Consider the following 19,054-nt stretch of genomic DNA (forward strand, 5'->3'; position numbering starts at 1 on the left):
AAGTTCTATCAACTACTAAGTGCATACTAGTGCCCTATCTTAACTTCCATGGCCCTTCTAGGGGAACTTTACCTTTATCTGAAAAATATAAGGGTAGCACGTAGCTTGAGTATTTTAAGAAATACTCAGTAAGTCAGCTCACTGTTGGAGTTAGTAATGTAATCACACACGTATAATGGTGGGACCTATCCTATATAACAGTTACATGACCTTAGGCTCTCTCCAGATTCAGGTAGGTTGGATGTATGATACTTCCCCAGACATGGCCCATGTAGCATATGGACCCACCAGGCGGGATCATATACTTACCCTTTAGGTCTGACTTAGTTGGGCACAACGCACTAATGTGTCACCCGACGCCCACAAAAAAGGAAATGTCCATACTAGCATAACATAACGAGAAAGTATCCCAATGCACATGACATACATAGCATAACATTAACATCATTCACCTTTTCCTTTCATCCATGACATAGTACATATATGCATCATGTATACATTTCAGTCATCACATAATCTATCACATAGTTTTACATGGCAATACATAACATGACGTACACAATATTTCATCTCATTTACAACATGATGTAATGGATATCACATGCATGCATATCATAGCATCATATATCATTACATAGAATACAATCACATAACATAAATAATATGGTGCACATGAGCCACGAGGCATGCACCATCATTCATCATTAAATATCTAAGAGTAATGTCACTTACATGATTAGCTTAAGGCTGGTGTCACAATTTTATCCTTAATAAAAGTTTGATTTTATCTGATATTCAAGTCAACCTATGTGAGACCATGACATCAATTTCAAGTTCAAGCTCCTGCAAATCTAATTCTCTGAATTTTACAATGGTTCATGTGTTAGACTTAATGCGAACCTTAGAAACTTTGTGTTGGGTAGTAAAAGTTAAAACTAAAAAAACAAGTTCATTTTGTTCAGACGTCTTAACATTGAGTTATGCTCAAATTGGAAATAAATTTTTTTTAATTATTGTTATTTTTTAGATCAACGTCGTTGTGGGTGAGATTAGAAACCTAAAATATACTTTTTTTTTCACAACATAAGTTAGGTTTGATTGGATTGGTGACGGTAGAACCTAAATAAAGTTTACAACCTAACTTAACCGAAATTTTTCCAGTTGGATTGAGTTAGGTTGCATTGGATTGTCTTTAATTATCTATCTATAGTACATATTACATTAGTAAATATAAACAAATTTACAGGTCATAATGCATCACTAACATCGGTTACAAACGTTAAATATTTTTAATCTTTTTACAAGCATGGTAGGGTTGGGTTGAGTTGTAACTATATTTTTGGGTTGGTAGGGTCCCAACAAAAAAAAAAAAAATAGGAACCCACAAATGGTGAGATCTCACCTCAGTTAGAGAGGAGAACGATGCCCCAAAGGGTTGGATTGTGAGATCTCACATTGGTTGGAGAGAGGAACGAAACATTTCTTATATGGGTGTGGAAATCTCTCCTTAGTAATACGTTTTAAAACTGTGAGGTTGACGACGATACATAACGAGCTAATGTGAACAATATCTACTAGCGGTGAGTTTGATTTGTTACAAAACCAAATCGAATTTATGGTTTTCCAAAAATTCAACCAAACCGAAACCGAAAAAGAAAATCTAACTCAGCTCAACTTTGATAACTGGGGTTGGATTGAATAGTCCAAATTGATTAGATTAACAGGTCATACGAACACCTCTATTCCTTTCGAGAAAACGAGAAAAAAAAACGATATAACTAAGATATTACCAAATTCAAGCCTTTTTAGGTTATTTAGTCCATTTGGTAGTAAACCAAACATAGCATTGGCAGGTTGGTGTGAGTCAACTTGCCAGCAATGACTAGAAATTCCTATTATGGACCTAAAAAATGGTCCTTTTTTTCTTACATTCCCTTATTTGGTTCACTTTCCTCTTATAATTCTTTGGAAATTTGGATGTTATAAATTAAAAATTAAAAATTATATAAAAAACCATTATAAAAGGTCAAAGTTGAAGTAGATTTACTAGACATGTCTGTTGAAGATAGGAGTGTACATTCAACGCGACAATCCCAACCAATCCAACTCAAACTATAAGAGTTGGGTTGGATTAGCATTTCGAGTAGGGTTGAGTTCATTTTTCTGAACCAGAACTGAATCAGTTCGGTTTCGAGTTCGTGGGACAAAACCTTTGGATTGATCCGAGAAAAATAAAAATATATTAAGAATCCTTCCGTATTGATGGGTTTGCCAGAGTTGTACTTTAGTCAATCTAAAGACACTCACACTGAGTTCTACGCTAAATACATGTTTTTTCTTATCTTAACCAATTATCAAGAAATGTCGATCTTTATTTTTATGACGATTTTTTTTTTCTGTGAATAATTATAGATTGATTTGTGTTTCGTGAATAATTATAGATTGATTTATATTTTTGTGAATAATTATGGATGGATTTGTGTTTGTTTGTAAAATTTTAATATATATTGTCTAAGATTGTATCCAAATAATTATAAATTGTGGATAAATAAAACTTTAAAAAAAAAATTGACAACCAACCTGAACCCAACCCGAAAATGGGTCGGGTTGTGAAAAGTTTTGGGTTGGGTTGGGTTACCAATTCAACCAACCCGAACTATTGGGTTGGGTCAAAAAAATCCTTCAACCCAACCTAACCCGGACTATGTACACCCCTAGTGGAAGAGTTAGTCACAATAAGTTATATCTTAGATCTTCCTTTTCTTTTATGTCGTTGTAATTATTTAGATTTTAATTAGAAATTAAATGCAAAAAATTTTATAAGCGGTAGGAATCTATGTTTTGCATCAGAAGAATAAAAAAATTATTATACGTGTTTACCCGAACCCAGTGAATATAAATTAAAGCAACTCGAAGAGAGTTTACAATCCATTTCAACCTAATGGTTGGGTTGTCAGATTATTTTTTTTTTAATTATTTAAAAATCATACTTTTCTATTATATAGATTATATTAATAACTAAAATCTCATAAAATTCAAATACCAAACATTTAAAAGTCACAACACGTTACAAACGTTAAATATTTTTAATCTTTTTAAGAATAGGGTAGAGCTACGTTGTAACCCTATACTCCGAGTTTGTAACATTGACTTGACAAAAGAAAATGCCAATTTGCAAACCGAATTCATAATAGCTTAAGCCCGCTGCTAGAAGATAGTGTCCACTTTGGCTTGTTAGGTATCATCGTCAGTCTCATGGTTTTAAAACACGTCTTCTAGGGAAAAGTTTTCACACCCTTACAAAGAATGTTTCATTCTCCTCTACAGCCGATGTGGGATCTCACAATCTACCCCCTTTGAGGTCTCAACGTCCTTGCTAGCACACCGTCCGGTGTATGGCTCTAATACCATTTGTAACAGCTCAAGCTCACCGCTAACAAATATTGTCCGTTTTGGCCCGTTACGTATCACTATTAGCTTCATGGTTTTAAAACACATCTTCTAGCGAGAGATTTGCCCACCCTTATAAGAAATGTTTTGTTCTCCTCTCCAACCATACTAAAAAAAAAACTCTGAATGTACTGTGGAGGGAGATATGATGTCAACTCTCCGCTATCCGTAAGCCTTGTGGCCTAAGCGAGCTACCTTGTTGTGTCACACTGTGACGGAGTGTTGCGAGGTGATTGTTTCATGGTATCAAGAATGAAAAGAGCATGCATAATATCATAGTGTACGTAATATCGTAGTTACAAATGGTATCAGGAGTAGACACGTTCGTTCCCCTCTACAATATTATGTACACTATGATATTATGCACGCTCTTTTCCCTCTACAACTTTTCAACAGCACGAGTGTACGCTAGTTAGAGGTCAGGTCTAAAAGGTACATATATGGCGTTTTCATTAATTTGAACTTAAGATGTGGTCGCAATGCATTTAGTTAGGCGTGGGCCAGAAATTTGGTAAGAAAATTCCAAGGCCTACTTTTCCAAGGTCTAAAAGGTACATGTGAGTGAAGACAAAACATGCTGGAATGACTCGTGTTGGTATGAGGAGATAGACTTCACTCTTGGAAGGTCACAGGAGATGCAAAGGAATACCGAGACCATCAAAAACTAAATTGTTATAAACTCGAGCGTGAATGGATTAAATTATTACAAATCAAGTAAAGAATTACAGTATCTCGATCTACTTTGTAAATGATTCGCTAAACCCTAATGGGTGATTTGTATGTGCAAAATAAACCCACAAGAATAATCAAATGTTTATCTACATAACAAATATTTGAACTCAATGTCGAACAACTCCATGAGTACGGTGTCGGGTTCGTGCGATGCAATAGTAATAAGCACGATCCAGTCGCTTCTGAAACCGTGCAAGATTCAATCTCACATTTTGGCCATCGAGATAGATCTTCTTTGTGTATTCCCATCCTTTTTGTGTAATGCTATCTGGATCAACAAGTACAGGATCTTCTTCATTGTATTTGCTATATAAGGAACTCTCCTTCGGTTGAATTTCGTACCCAATATACTTCAAACCGAGCTTCTTCGCGGGCTCGCCGTAGTAGGTTTCAGCTGCCCAAACCGTCCCCAATGGAACGATTTGAATGAAAACAGCATTAGGTCTCATGAACAGAAAGTGTGTCATGGCAGCTCCATGAACTCCTACCATTACATCACTTTGATTGAGCTCTCTATAAATCTTAGCGAGCTCGGTTGATCTATCTGGTCTCAAGACTTTCACTTCAAACCCGACGTTCTCAGCTATTTTCACCATTAAATTCTCGTTCGTTATCTCTCTCGATGATCCCTTTCGCGACAAAACCACCAACTTTGGTTTTTTCGGTTTGAGTGGCGTAGAAATCTTCACCTCCTCTTTCACTTCCTCCTCCTCGTGTCGAATCAACTCTTGGATTCGAGGTCGGTATGCCATGTCCAAGACGTTACGAAAATCGACAATGCTCGTGCTACCTTCCATCAATGAAGACTCCACAGTAAGCTCATCATGGATTCTCAAACCAGCGATGGCTTGTGGGAAGCAATGAGTTCTATTGTCATTTCTAAAGTCAATTGGAGGATAATTTGAGAGCTGAGAAAGAATATCACCATATTTTGTGAACCACCAATTATGATACTCAAGGATCACAAAAACAACCTCCTTCTTCATGTGATTCGACGTTATATAAAGCGGCAAAATCCCGTCGTTGAACTCGTGATAAACATTGCCCGTGTAGCCTCCGGTCGAGAAAAACACAGCCGGGACGTCGTGTCGGACGTCACACCGGTGGTGATAATCGCTAGCATTGCTCCGTTTGACGATGAGCTCCAATTCATCGATCGTATCCATCGTGTTTTTCTCCCATTTTCTTGTGTATGGCTTGATTTTTTCGACTTGGATCACGTCGTCTTTGTCATTGTTGATCGGGGAATCGGGTGAGGTGTAGAGGAAGATTGATGAGGAAGAGGAATGTGTTCTAATATCTCCTTTCATAGTACAGATATCAGAACGGATGCTGTTTCTGTCACAACATATGGTTCCTAACAAAGACAACAAAACAAAATCCCATAAGAAAACATGAATTTCTGCTAACAAATTCATATGAATCAATTAAAAATAATTCCGACAAAAACAAATTGAGAAGCTACGATTGGAAGGAGCAAGTAAAACAGGGGATTTTGTATATTTTAATGAAACATTTATGGTCTTTCTCCATGTTTTTTTTTTTTTTTTTTTCTTTTTTCAAAAGAAGAAAGTTAAAAACAGATCAGACTTTAGTGGGAAATTCCACTTTTTTCTCAATCTCTATAAAAGAAATGTTTTGAATAACGCCGACATGAAACCTGGGATGAAGGAAAACTTAAAAAAAAAACATATATATATATATATATAGAGAGAGAGAGAGAGAGAGAGAGAGAGCTGATTTCTTCTTCCTTCTTCCTTCTTCTTTCTTTATTTTTTGTTTTGTGAAAGAGAGATAATTTCATTTGGGAAATTCAATGATAAACAGAGAAAGAAAAAGAGACTAATCTGATAACCATGAAATGAAAACTTTGAAAAACAGAGACAGAGAGACAGAGAGACAGAGATAGCAAAAAAGAAAAAACAAAAACAGAGAGAGAGAGAGAGAGAGATTAGTCTGATAACCATGAAGGAAAACTTTGAAAAACAGAGAGAGAGAGATAGAGAGAGAGAGGGAGAGAGGCAGAGAGAAGGAGAGGGAGAGAGAGGCGGAGAGAAGGAGAGGGAGACAGAGAGAGAGGGAGAGAGAGGCAGAGAGAAACAGTGAGAAGGAGAGGGAGAGAGNGAATTGAGAGCAAGATAGTTTATACTTGTCTCGCCCATGGACTAACCCATTGTCTCGGAAAACAAAACAGAGAGAGAGAGAGAGAGAGAGAGAGACAGAGAGGCGGAGAGAAACAGAGAGAGAGAGAGGCGGAGAGAAACAGAGAAGACAGGGAGAGAGAGGCAGAGAGAAACAGAGATTAATCTAAACACCGAAACAGAGATTAATCTAAACACCATTAAAGAAATAGTTCGAAAAACAGAGACAGAGAGACAAACAGAGCTTAATCTAAACACCATTAAAGAAAGAGAGAGAGAGAGAGATAAAACAAAAATACCATTAGAAACAGAAGAACACAGAGGAGCCAAAACCTCCTTATCAGCAAAGAGCTCACCATTTTCAACCCCAAAACAATCTGCAAACAAAAACCCCCATCAATCCCAAAACAGAGAAACCAAACCAAAACAAAACAAAAAGAAGAAGAAGAAGAAGAAGAAGAAGAACTTACAGAAACGAGAGAAGAAGAACAGGGGAGCAAAAATGAAGGAACAACAAAGAAACGACAGGAAAACAAGAACCAAAAACTTGATCCTTGTTCTCTTGTAAGCAGACACAGAAACAGAGTAATAAAACTCCTCACACCCCATACCCTCTACTTCATCATCTTCATCTTCTTCATAATGGGTTCTTCCCAAATTCACCCCTTTTTTCCATGCCTGATATCGCACATACCCATGAACCATATTCCCAACCAATCAAGCTGTCACTTTTTCTGGTCTTTTACAGCTTTTTAGGAGAGAGAAAGAAGAGAGAGAGACAGAGAGAGAAAAGCACTGCGGAAAAACAAATGGGTCTGTCTCTGTTATTATAGAGGAGGAGAGAGAAACAAGAGAGAGAAACAAGAGAGAGAAATAAGAGAGAGAAACAAGAGAGAGAAATAAGAGAGAGAAACAAGAGAGAGAGAGAGAGAGACAGGTGTTTTCTGGGGTTCGTAGCCGCAGGGAAAGAGCAACGAAAGAAAAAGGCAAAAATGGAGGCGTCAAATAAGGCTGTATTTTGCTGTTCAAGAACATCACCACCAGCTTGACTCGTGTTGGACGATGAAAGTCGGAACGGAATACTTTCTTCCATGGTGCGAGACCTTTCGAGAAAGCCTAAAGCAAAGTCATGAAAGCTTATATTCAAAGTGGACAATATCATATAGAGAGTCGTGTTCATCTAACAACTAGGACGGTTCAATCCAAATTATAAAAATTGGGTTTAGGTTAAATTTTAGGTCGATTAATGAGTCTTTTTTTTTAATTGGCTTAACCCGACCAACTTGAAAATAGTGTTGCAATCTAACCCTGTCTTACTTTTACGATTATTATAAAAAATTTATAATATTTGAGTTTGCAACATAATTATTATTTTTTTAATTAATTAAAAAAACGGAACAACTCAGCTTGGAAAAACAGAGTATTGGGCACATGGTTATGAACTCTATTTGGGTTGCTCGGGTCACCAACTTATTTGACCCAACTTATATTTTGAATAAATTTTAAAATTAATTAAAGAATATTTTTAGTGGCCTATTTTAGAGTCAAAAGCGTGTGAAAAAGAACAAAGAATGACGTGTAAATTCTTCATTACCTTTCCAATGAAAATGAACTGTGTTGAGCACTCAACGCGCCTTGGGGCTCTTATCCAAAATAATAGATTTTAAAATACTATTTTAATTTACGAGTAAAACGTTTTAAAATTTGGTTCAGATCCCTCTTATTTGAATGTGGTATCGATTTATTCATGTATTTTTTCTTTATTTGAATGTCGTATGTCCACTAGCTTCCGCTCGGTTTGTCCTCAAACCACATCTTATCAGGAGAGGTACTGCTCTGATATCAATTGTGTCGACTCATACCCAGGATTCAGAATCTAGATTTGTCACTTGATGACCTTCGACATTCCCCTGACGGCCCCTGTGACATAGTTATATTACTTACTTCTTGCTTCTAAGAGTAAAAATTATCCCCACAAACCAACCCGAGTACTTTTAGCATGTTTTGTCTTTACTCACATGCATCCTAGGAAAATTTACACGCCCCTGTGACATGGTTATGTTACTTACTTCTTGCTTCTAAGAGTGAAAATTATCCCCACAAACTAACACGAGTTCTTTTAGAATGCTTTGTCATTACTCACATGCACTTAGGAAAATTCACACGGCCCCTGTGACATGGTCATGTTACTTACTTCTCGCTTCTAAGAGTGAAAATTATACTCACAAACCAACACGAGTTCTTTTAGCATATTTTGTCTTTACTCACACCATCCTAGGAAAATTCACACGGCCCCTATGACATGTTTCTTGCTTCTAAGAGTGAAAATTATCCCCACAAACCAACACGAGTTCTTTTAGCATGCTTTGTCTTTACTCACATGCATCCTAGGAAAATTCACACGGCCCCTGTGACATGGTTATGTTACTTACTTCTTGCTTCTAAGAGTGAAAATTATCCCTACAAACCAATACGAGTTCTTCCAACATGTTTTTTCTTTACTCACACGCATCCTAGGAAAATTCACCAGATGTCACCAAACATAGAATTGCTCTAAACAAAACACACTTAACTATGAAATTCTTATGATTAAGTCATCGAAAATGAAGTTGCACTTTGTTGGTATGAGTAATAACTTTCAAATATTTTAAGTTGATACAGATGTAATATCAGTTTATTTATGTACCTCTCATTTACTCGAGTGTCACAGCCATGCACAAGTTGAATTTATCAAATTTTATTAGTTTAACATTATATTAATTTTTTTTTAGTTCGATAATTGCCGTGGTGAGAAATCAAACTATAAACCTTTGAGACGATAATTAAACAATCAATAAACAACGTGGACTAGTCCACGACCCTGACATGCATTCAGGAACAATCTTATCTATATATATATATATATTCCAATTTCACCAAGTTTTTGACAATTAATTTGATTTTTTATTAATTAAAAAATTAGCTGATATTTTAAAAGAAAAAAAAAATAACTAAACGGGAAAGCTATTGTGCGCCCATTGCCATTCTACTAGCTGAAGAAAAATCAAATTCCTTATCTGACAGCAGAAAATGACCGCGAAAACCACCTGGCCAGCCAGTCAGTGACGGTAACGTTAGCAGCAGAATTTGACCGTTACNAAAAAAAGAATATATATATATTAAAAATAATCTCTTAGAGATGTATCTTTCTTTTACTCGAGTTTACAAACACATCATCGTATACTTACCATGTCCACTTTGGCCTATTACGTATCGTCGTCAGCCATATAATTTTAAAACACGTCTACTAGGGAGAGGTTACTATGTCCACTTTAGCCCGTTACGTATCGTCGTCAGTCACGTAATTTTAAAACACGTCTACTAGGGAGAGGTTTCTACATCATTATAAAGAAGGTTTCGTTTCCTTCTCCAACCAATATAAAATCTCACAATTCACCTCCTTCGAGACTCAATGCTCTCGCTAGTATACGGTCTGGTGTCTGCTTCTGATCTCAAACCCACCACTAACAGATATTGTCTACTTTGGCCTGTTACGTATCACCATCAATGACAAATCATCATGCAAACACACCATATGACTTAACATCTAAAAAATGTCTCAATGAGTTTGTTTTGGGCTTTCCCAATGATCATTCCAATGTGGGACTTTCATCATCTAATAACCTCCCCTCGAACAAAGTACGCATCCCCTTAATCGAGGCTCGACTCTTTTGGAATCTTGGTCATTTTTCGGTATTTGAGGATTTATCGATCTATTAGCACGACTAAGTTTAGGGCATGACTCTAATAGCATGTTAGATGAACACGACTCTCGACAATGGTATGATATTGTCCACTTCATAAAGTCAGCTTTGGGCTTCCCCAAAAGGCTTCATACCAATGGAGGGAGTATTAATTGATTTTAAATTCATGATCATTCTCTAAATTAGCCGATGTGGGACTTTCATCATCCAACAAAATGGACATCTCTACTTGTCTAATAATATTTTTATTCGAATCTTTTTAATAATTTATTATAATATTCTAAAAAGTAAAAAAAAAATAAAAAATAATAATAATAATAATAAATAAATAAATGAAAAATAAAATTAAACTCTTAATTTTAAAAAGCATAAATTAGAAAGAATAAAAAAGGTTGTTAGGTGCAAGAAACCAAACATCCCCACAAAATTTGGGCCTTACCAAATGTTTAGGTGTTCCAAAAAAGGATAAGAAAAATCCTTAGGCTTTCAATTATTTACTCTTTTGCCACTACTCAAACTTTTTTTTATAAACTATTTATTTTTATTTTTATATTTGGGTATAAGCTATCGACTTATACGAAACGAGACATCGATGAACGCAATGATGTTTAAGGATAAGGAATCACTACAAATGAAGTAATATTTGGATTACGTTGATCGAATATCTCCAAATAAGAACATTTGTTTGAGATTCGAATCATTTCACAAACAAGATTGATTATGTCAAGCTTGAATGATTCTAAACATGTAATCTAAACTACATAGAATTGTAAAGAAACTTAGTCATTGACTAAAAGAAGACACAAATGCTCTTTTTACTGCATTATAGATTCGAGGGTATTTTTTAAACTCGGTAACGATATCGACGAGGGAAAGTGGAGAATACTCGATATTTTTTAAAAAATACCCTCGAATATTCTTTTAATACTGGTAATCTAAACTACATAGAATTGTAAAGAAACTTTCCCTCTCCCTGGTAGACGCGTTTTAAAACCATGAGGCTGGCGGCAATATTATCGGGCCAAAGTGGAGAATACTTGCTAGCAGTGGGCTTGGACTGTTACAAATGGTATCGAGCCAGACACCGGACGATGTACCAACGAGGACGCTGGCCCCCAAAGGGAGTAGATTGTGAGAAACCACATCGGTTGGAGAGGATAACAAAGCATTTTTTATAAGAGTGTTGAAACCTTTTTCTAGTTAGATACGTTTTAAAACTATGAGGCTGACAACGATACATAATGAGCCAAAGTGGACAACATCTGCTAGTGGTGAGGTTTGGCTGTTATAAATGATATCAAAGCTAGATACCAAGTGGTGTGTCAATGGGGACGTTGGTCCAAACGAGGTGGATTGTGAGATTCCACATTGGTTGGAGAGGAAAGCGAAGCATTTTTTTATAAAAGTGTGTAAAAGTCTCTCCCTACTAGACGTATTCTAAAATTGTGAGACTGATGGCTATACAATATCTGCTAGTGGTGGGCTTAAATTGTTACAAATGGTATTAGAGCTAGACACCGAGTGGTGTACCAGCTAGGACGTTGAGCCTCCAAGGAGGGTGGATTGTGAGATCTTACATTGATTGGAAATAGAAATGAAACATTCTAATAAGGGTGTGGAAACCTCTCCCTATTAGACGCGTTTTAAAACTGTGAGGCTGACAGTGATACGTAACGCCAAAGCGGACAATATCTATTAGCAGTAGACTTGGACTGTTACAAGCTGGAATAAAAAAATTTAACAACTAGTTCTCTATAGTACATTTTACTAAAAATACTCAAACCATGTGCTACTTTCATTTTTCAGGTAAAGGCAAGGCTTCTCTGTACGACTGACGGTGGTATCGCAACTAGGAGACCGTGACACATGCTTAGGGTAATTTCGTAATTTGAATTTAGTAGACGGTAAGTTAGTATATGTTACTAACATATGGTAACGACTACTTTTTTTTTCTCTATTTAAACTCATCCTCTCTTTCATATTTTTTGTACGCACAACTTCTATGATTCTTGGATTCTCAATTGTTCAAACCCTTCATTGTTTGTTGCTCTTTCTAAGCTTCCAATTTTATTTCTCCTCGTCTTATTCTTACTAGGGATTTTTATTGTATCATGAGTAAATAGTTGTGAGTGCTCCCAATTGTAAATCTACTGAGAGTTGGGGTGTGTTCATACCAAATTCAAATACTTGTACCGGTTTGATTCAACCCCATGGTAAGAATTGAGTTTGATCTTGAACTCGTAAAAAGAGCGGTGTAGCGATTAGGCTCTGATCTGTGGAAAGAGTCAAGAAAGTTTTTTATTGGGACGGAATCACTTCAAAACTATTGTGTCATGTTTTTTAACTCTTTACTATTTAAAATTTAAAAATATTATTGTGGTTTATTGTAGGTTCTATTTTAGTAATTATCTTTTATTTATTGATAAAAAGTTTCATAATTAGAAAAATTAATGACGCTTAAATATTAAAACCTTATATTAAATCAATTACAAAAAAAAGTAGTTTATAACTCACTCAAGATTAAGATCGAGTCATATATGATCATATAAAATTTCAAACATCTCAATTAACGGATTTATAAGGAGAGATTAAATATTTTCGTGTATGAGATGTATGAAAAATTAGGTTAAAAATAAATAAAAATTATTTTAAAGATGTATATTTTAAAATTTAAGAGTAAAATTAAATTTATTATATAGATAATATTTTAAATAATAAAAAGTCGGCGAAAACCAACTAAGAAGAAAGGCAAACCCTATTCCTATTCACCCAATTAAGCTCTCTCATCCACGAAACTTCCATGACTTTCCTAATTCCCCAAAATCACCAAAACCAAACGCCAAAATCCCTCTCTATAAATACCCTCTTCTTCATCTTCCCTTCCAATTCTCCTTTTCAATTCTCCTCCATCGTCGAAATCCATTGCCGACGCCTCTCCGGAGGAAGAATCTGAAGGATTCTAGTCCCAAGTTCTGCTGGAACGAAGATTCGTCTCACTTCGGTTCCCGAATTCCGATTGGTGAAGCTTTTCTAGGGTTAGAACAGGAGGAGGAGGAGGAGGAGGTTTTGAACAATGTCCGATGCGTTCTGCTCTGACTGTAAGCGTCAGACGGAGGTTGTTTTCGACCATTCCGCCGGAGATACTGTGTGTTCCGAGTGCGGCCTTGTGCTTGAGTCGCACTCCATTGATGAGACCTCCGAGTGGAGGACTTTTGCCAATGAGTCTGGGGATAACGACCCGGTTCGTGTTGGTGGACCGACGAATCCGCTTTTGGCTGATGGTGGCCTCTCGACCGTGATTGCCAAGCCTAATGGTACGTCTGGGGAGTTTTTGTCGTCGTCTTTGGGTCGGTGGCAGAATCGTGGGTCTAATCCAGATCGAGGGCTGATTCTTGCTTTCAAGACCATTGCTACTATGTCTGATAGGTAAGGGGGTTGGATGCTTTAGTGGTGGTTTGGATGCTGAGGAAGAGTGGAATTTGTTGGATTTCTCTGGATCTTGATTTCGTTTCCTTAGCCTTGTGCCGTTAAACAGATCGAATTGGGATTATGGCGGGGTGGGAATTGGGAAATCTGACTAGTTTGAGGCTTTTTATGTTCGTGGGAGAAATTTTAGTGATGGATACAAATTTTGGGAACAGATTGTTTAGGATTCGGGTTATGCAGCAGGAACTAGTTGGCGAACTTTCTGTTATTTAGGGAAGCGTTTCTTTCTTTCTTGGAAAAATAAGTCGAGGACAAGTGATCTTACCTTGTTTACGGATTCACTTATCAGAAGTTAGGAACTTATATGTTGAGCTAAGAAGTCCTATAAATGAAAACTCGATCTGGGTATTTCTTTTGGGGGGAGAATATTGAATTGAAACTTATCCCTTTACTGTATAGATGCGCCGCTATGTGACTGAGCTGAATTTTGTAAAATGGTTCTTCACGTCTGGAAAACTTGCTTATGAGCCAAAGCTCTGGAGTTGAACTTTCTTGTAGCTTTTGCTTTCTTTCTTCAATTTCCTGGCAAGCAACTTTGTAAACGGAGAATATCTTAAGTCAGCTCAATTAGGTCGATATAGCTTGTAGCTTTGGAGTTTCAATGTCTTTTTTGTATTCATTTTGGGTGGAGCCACTTCTCTAATTGGGTTTTAAATAGTGAATAAACTTAATGTTTACTCCTTCCATCTAGTGTTTTTTTTTTCCTTTTCGTATTTTTGTTCAGTTTATGGTGTTCTTATACTGATTAAAATTTGCATTCGGCTGCTTGTTCTAAGCGTCCCAACTTTGAGTTATGGTGATTTGAGATTGATTTATAATGTTTAATGAAGTTATGAGTTTGCATATCTTTGGAAGATTTTGTTGAGTCCCATGGCTACTATGATTTTGCTGCGGTTACTTTTGAGACTATTTTTTAAAAAGAGCCACATTTAGAAAGACCATATGTAACTAATGTAGCTTTATTGTGTTTCAGGTTGGGCCTTGTTGCAACCATAAAGGTATATGCAGTTTTCCATTCATTATGACATAATACCACAAGTTTCTATTTCTTGTAGTTTCTCAAAGCGTTCAGGTTTGTCAGTATAGAATGATCATGCAGTATATTCTCAAGGTTGGAATAATGTATGTTTCATAGTTCTTGTTAAACGTTTATTCGGGAAGTGATGCACAATGCATGGGTCAATTTGGAATTGTTGGATACGTACCGTGCACACATATATAGATAAGAAACAAGACTCTCCTTATAAAAAAGGAGGTTACAACGGGTGGGAGATGAGGTTTCCCCACTTAGCTAAGGGGCTACAAAAACGCTTTCCTATTGGCATAAATTTGAAGAAAAGAGTAATTACACATATTATCAAAGAAAGAAGTGCAAGCCCTGAAAATAAGATTCAAGTCCTTATGAATTGTGAGATAGAAGCATAGAATAGAAAGTAACCAAGTTTTGCAGAGAAACAGGGAATTGTATAATTTCTAAAGCCCCCTCCCTATTTCTAACCAAGAACATGCTTGCCTAGACTCAATGGTTGAATCACTTAGGACAGTGGTTTATTCGTTTAGTGTCATGACTAGAATTTTGTTTTGAGCTTCATTTCTGTAGTAACAAAATGCATATTAAAGGGTCTAACATGCTGTTGAGGGGGTTGAAAACAGCAAATGGGAGAGGAATTTGTGGAGCATTAACAAGAGAATAATGAGGAAACAGAATAAGGAAGTTGGATAGTGGGTGGGAGTGAATTCATTTATAACTTTGAAGAATTCTTTAAGAACACACTATAGCTGTGATAAAGAATCGTCTGTCGTACATTTTGTGTAAACATTATATCTTCTTGGGTGTCTATGACAAAGATATTTTGTAATTGTTATCTGTTGCAATTGTACTTGGTATCGTTGCTAAAGACGTATTTGTAGAGGCTTTTGCCACTTTTTCTTGGCTCTTTATTGTTTCAAACATTTTTTTTGTGGGTATTGCCCAGCTGTATATACCTGTGTTCGGTCCGTGAATGAAGAGTTTTTCATTAAAAATATTTGTTTCCTATTAAAAGAGGTTATTCAATATATGCCTGTAGTATATGATTTGAAGATCGGCTTGGTTTTAGATTTTGCTTTCGAGTGTCGTTCATTTCTCTAGAAAGTGACCTTTGATAATTGGTAAATGTTTATGTTCAATGAGTTTCAAATTTATTAATTATATATATAGGATCGGGCCAATGAAATATATAAAAGAGTAGAAGATCAAAAATCTAGTAGAGGAAGAAATCAAGATGCTTTATTGGCTGCTTGCTTATACATTGCTTGTCGGCAAGAAGATAAGCCCCGCACGGTCAAGGGTATTTTCTTATATATCATTTGATATCTGGAACATTTGTAGTTTAATTTCTATTCTTACCTAATCATGCTGATTTCGAGTAGAAATTTGCTCTGTTGCCAATGGGGCAACAAAGAAGGAGATTGGCCGAGCAAAAGAATACATTGTGAAACAGTTGGGGTTGGAGACAGGTCAGTCTGTAGAGATGGGAACGATACACGCCGGAGACTTCATGGTGAGTTTTTTGGTGAAAGAAGTCGTGTTGATTTTTTGAACTTTGATCATGGACAATATGTCGTTTTTTTCTGACGTCAATTTTTTTTCCGAATGAATATAGAGGCGTTTTTGTTCTAATCTTGGGATGAATAATCAAGCTGTTAAAGCTGCCCAAGAAGCTGTACAGAAATCTGAAGAGTTTGATATTAGGTAAAATTCGTTTCCTCTGGTTGTTGTGACGTAATCTGTAAGCGTTTGTGTTCGACAAAATCCATCCTGAAAGCATCCCTCTTCTGGTCTGTCAGTAGTAGCTCACCATATCCTCGACTACGGGCATATGGTTGAATGTTACAGTTCAATATGTGCTTGCTTTCCATGCTGCCCCACCGCAGTATTGGTATCCACCGGTTGATTTCTTTGTTCTCCGACTTAGAATTGAAAATTTCTTATCCATAAGCCGATTGCCCTATCAATATGATCTGAGATCCCACATGGGTTGGAGAGAGGAACGAAACATTCCTTATAAGGGTGTGGAAACCTCTCCCTAATAGACACGTGAATAGGCCAAAACGGACAGTATTGGTTAGCAATGGGTTTGGGCTGTTACATATGGCTTCTTTGCCTATCCTCGTAACCTCTTCACCCCCACTTTTGTCAAATTAAAAGAATAGGATGTTTTTTCGAAGATAGAAAACAAAAAAACTGCTATAAGTCAACTGTATTTTTCTTCATCTTATACAGTAATTCATTCTTCCCAGACACTTTTGAGGAGGAACCCTATTTTTTCGTAGGACTGGAATTTATTCTGGTTGACTTTTTGCTTGAGAGTATTTTCTTCCCTCTTTTCAGGAGGAGCCCTATTTCCATTGCAGCAGCAGTTATTTACATTATCACTCAGCTTTCAGATGATAAGAAGCCTCTGAAAGGTAATGTTAGCTGCCAATAAGCTTCACTTCATCATTTAAGTTTAGAACCATGATCATAATCTGAGATGATTCACGTTAATTCTTATCTGCAAAATCATGTTTGTTAGCGATTCCGTTAACTGTTTCTGGAATTTTTGGTTTTCCAACTAGAGATGTCCATTTTACCTGCGGAGACTTGCCCCGAACGATTCCTCATTTAGGTGGGGAATGGGGAGGGAATTGGGAGCTTTTTTCTCCCTCAGATAAATAAGGATTATATTCGGCTTTGTTTAATATAAATATATTATATATATATTATATATATATATATATATACTTTTTGGCTATATTAGAAAAATAAATTTGTTAGTTTTGAGACTCTAATGTTAGTAGTTATGAGAAGGTTGTCTCGTTTCCGCCCTGTGCCATGGACATCTTTAAACTAGACCTCGAGAGTATTATTTTTGTTAGTCTTGATGTGCAATTTAATCGAGTGTATTATGTATTAAATATGTGGATGTGATTTAAGCGCAGATATATCAGTAGCCACGGGTGTTGCAGAAGGGACGATCAGAAACTCATATAAAGATCTGTATCCGCACGTGTCGAAGATAATACCGGGTTGGTATGCGAAAGAGGAGGATCTTAAGAACCTGTGCAGTCCCTGAAATGTTGAGGAAAGGAATTGAGTCGAAATTGGAATGATTACTTTTTGTTAGCCTTGTATTTAAACCCTCAAGAGATTGCAAGACAAGGAGTGGTAGCCAGAAAATCTCTCCTCCTCCTCCTCCTCCTCCTCCTCCTCCTCTGCTTCTCTCTCTTTTTTCTAAATAGATTCATTGCCATTATCAAAATTCCAAATGAACCTCCATAATTTTCACCTCAATTCACAATCAAAGTTCTCCCAAATTTTGTGATGCTCTCCTCAAATATCATTGCCATTCATGTAGCATTTGCTTCAAGTTCATACTGACTTTTAGGACTCGTGATCGTCTCGTGGCATTGATGCAACTATTGAGAAATTTATGGAAAATTTCATCTCACTTGTTCATACTGTTCTTGTGTTCATTTTTTGTAGAGCTATTTTAGGGTCACTCAAAATTTGATCGATTACCTAAATTATGCAATGAGATGTTATAGAGTCTTGCATTAAATGTTTTGGAGATGCACATTTTATGAGTCGAGGTCCTGTGGGGTTCTTGTCCGGGGATTTTCTGTTTAGATGAGAATGGGGAACATTTTTTCTCCATTTGATAAATAGGGTCGGGATAAGATTATATTTTGTCTTGTCTCTATCTGAAATAAATATTTTCAACATGTATTAAAAGAAAAATAAAAATAGTTAAAAAAACTAATTATAATATTTTTATAGATTTTTTTTTTTAATTTTAATTTTAATTTTTAATTATTAAAGATTTTATTATAATGTTAAAATTTAAAATTTAAAAATATGGAGATAGCTTATGAAATATATTGATTTAATAATTTTTTTTCCAACTTTTAAATAAAGATTATGTTGGATAATGAAAATTGGGGTTTTATTTTCGATAAAATGGTTGAAAAATTATAGATAATCCAAGAAATTTGGTGGGATGGGATGAGAAATGAAATAGATGGCGGAGACAGGAACACAGAAATCCATATAAAAAAACTAATTTATTACTAATGAACTAATATCAGGATTAAAAACAAATGGAAATCCGATCATGAATCAGTGATCTTCAGTGATCTTCGAATTTATTACTAACGAAGAATGTGTTTGGGATAAAATTTCAAACACAACATAAAAGATCCATAATACACAAATAAGACCCATACCTCGGGATGACTCCCTTTATAATTGTGCATCTCCTAAGCACTTTCTCCATTGGCTAGTGGTTAGCCGTCACCTAAAAACAAAGAATGTAGTGAGTATAAAAATACTTAGTAAGTAACTTAATTATAGGCTCTTGTTGCATCTTTATCATGTAGATTACCTAAGTCTTTTCTTTAGCTTCTCGGAAGTTCGAGCCTAATCTCTATGACTATCTGAGCCTCTGGGAAGGCCACGGAGTTTCGAACAGTTCCCTAGTC

General features: G+C 36.1%; 2 protein-coding genes across 3 annotated transcripts; one reads left to right on the top strand and one right to left on the bottom strand.

The window, feature by feature from the left end:
- Nucleotides 1-4,135: 4,135 nt before the first annotated feature.
- Nucleotides 4,136-7,137, bottom strand: LOC111804175 (EGF domain-specific O-linked N-acetylglucosamine transferase-like). 2 transcript variants are annotated; one of them, XM_023688891.1, is made up of 3 exons: nucleotides 6,794-7,137; nucleotides 6,623-6,700; nucleotides 4,136-5,539 (listed from the first exon to the last, which is right to left on the bottom strand). In XM_023688891.1, the coding sequence occupies exons 1-3, from the start codon at nucleotides 7,026-7,028 to the stop codon at nucleotides 4,290-4,292; spliced, it is 1,563 nt and encodes a 520-aa protein (XP_023544659.1). In that variant the 5' UTR covers nucleotides 7,029-7,137; the 3' UTR covers nucleotides 4,136-4,289. The 2 variants fall into 2 exon arrangements, with proteins under 2 accessions (XP_023544659.1, XP_023544660.1); XM_023688892.1 differs by lacking the exon at nucleotides 6,623-6,700 and having other exon boundaries at nucleotides 6,935-7,132.
- A 5,698-nt stretch (nucleotides 7,138-12,835) lies between these two features.
- On the top strand, nucleotides 12,836-18,125 carry LOC111804086 (transcription initiation factor IIB-2). Its single transcript, XM_023688770.1, has 7 exons — nucleotides 12,836-13,492; nucleotides 14,526-14,550; nucleotides 15,753-15,882; nucleotides 15,965-16,095; nucleotides 16,198-16,286; nucleotides 16,926-17,002; nucleotides 17,516-18,125. Exons 1-7 carry the CDS (start codon nucleotides 13,140-13,142, stop codon nucleotides 17,647-17,649), a joined length of 939 nt encoding a protein of 312 aa, XP_023544538.1. The 5' UTR covers nucleotides 12,836-13,139; the 3' UTR covers nucleotides 17,650-18,125.
- The last annotated feature ends 929 nt before the right edge of the window (nucleotides 18,126-19,054 follow it).

The sequence above is a fragment of the Cucurbita pepo genome, chromosome LG10 (assembly GCF_002806865.2).
Source record: "Cucurbita pepo subsp. pepo cultivar mu-cu-16 chromosome LG10, ASM280686v2, whole genome shotgun sequence".
NCBI classification, from domain to species: Eukaryota; Viridiplantae; Streptophyta; class Magnoliopsida; order Cucurbitales; family Cucurbitaceae; genus Cucurbita; species Cucurbita pepo.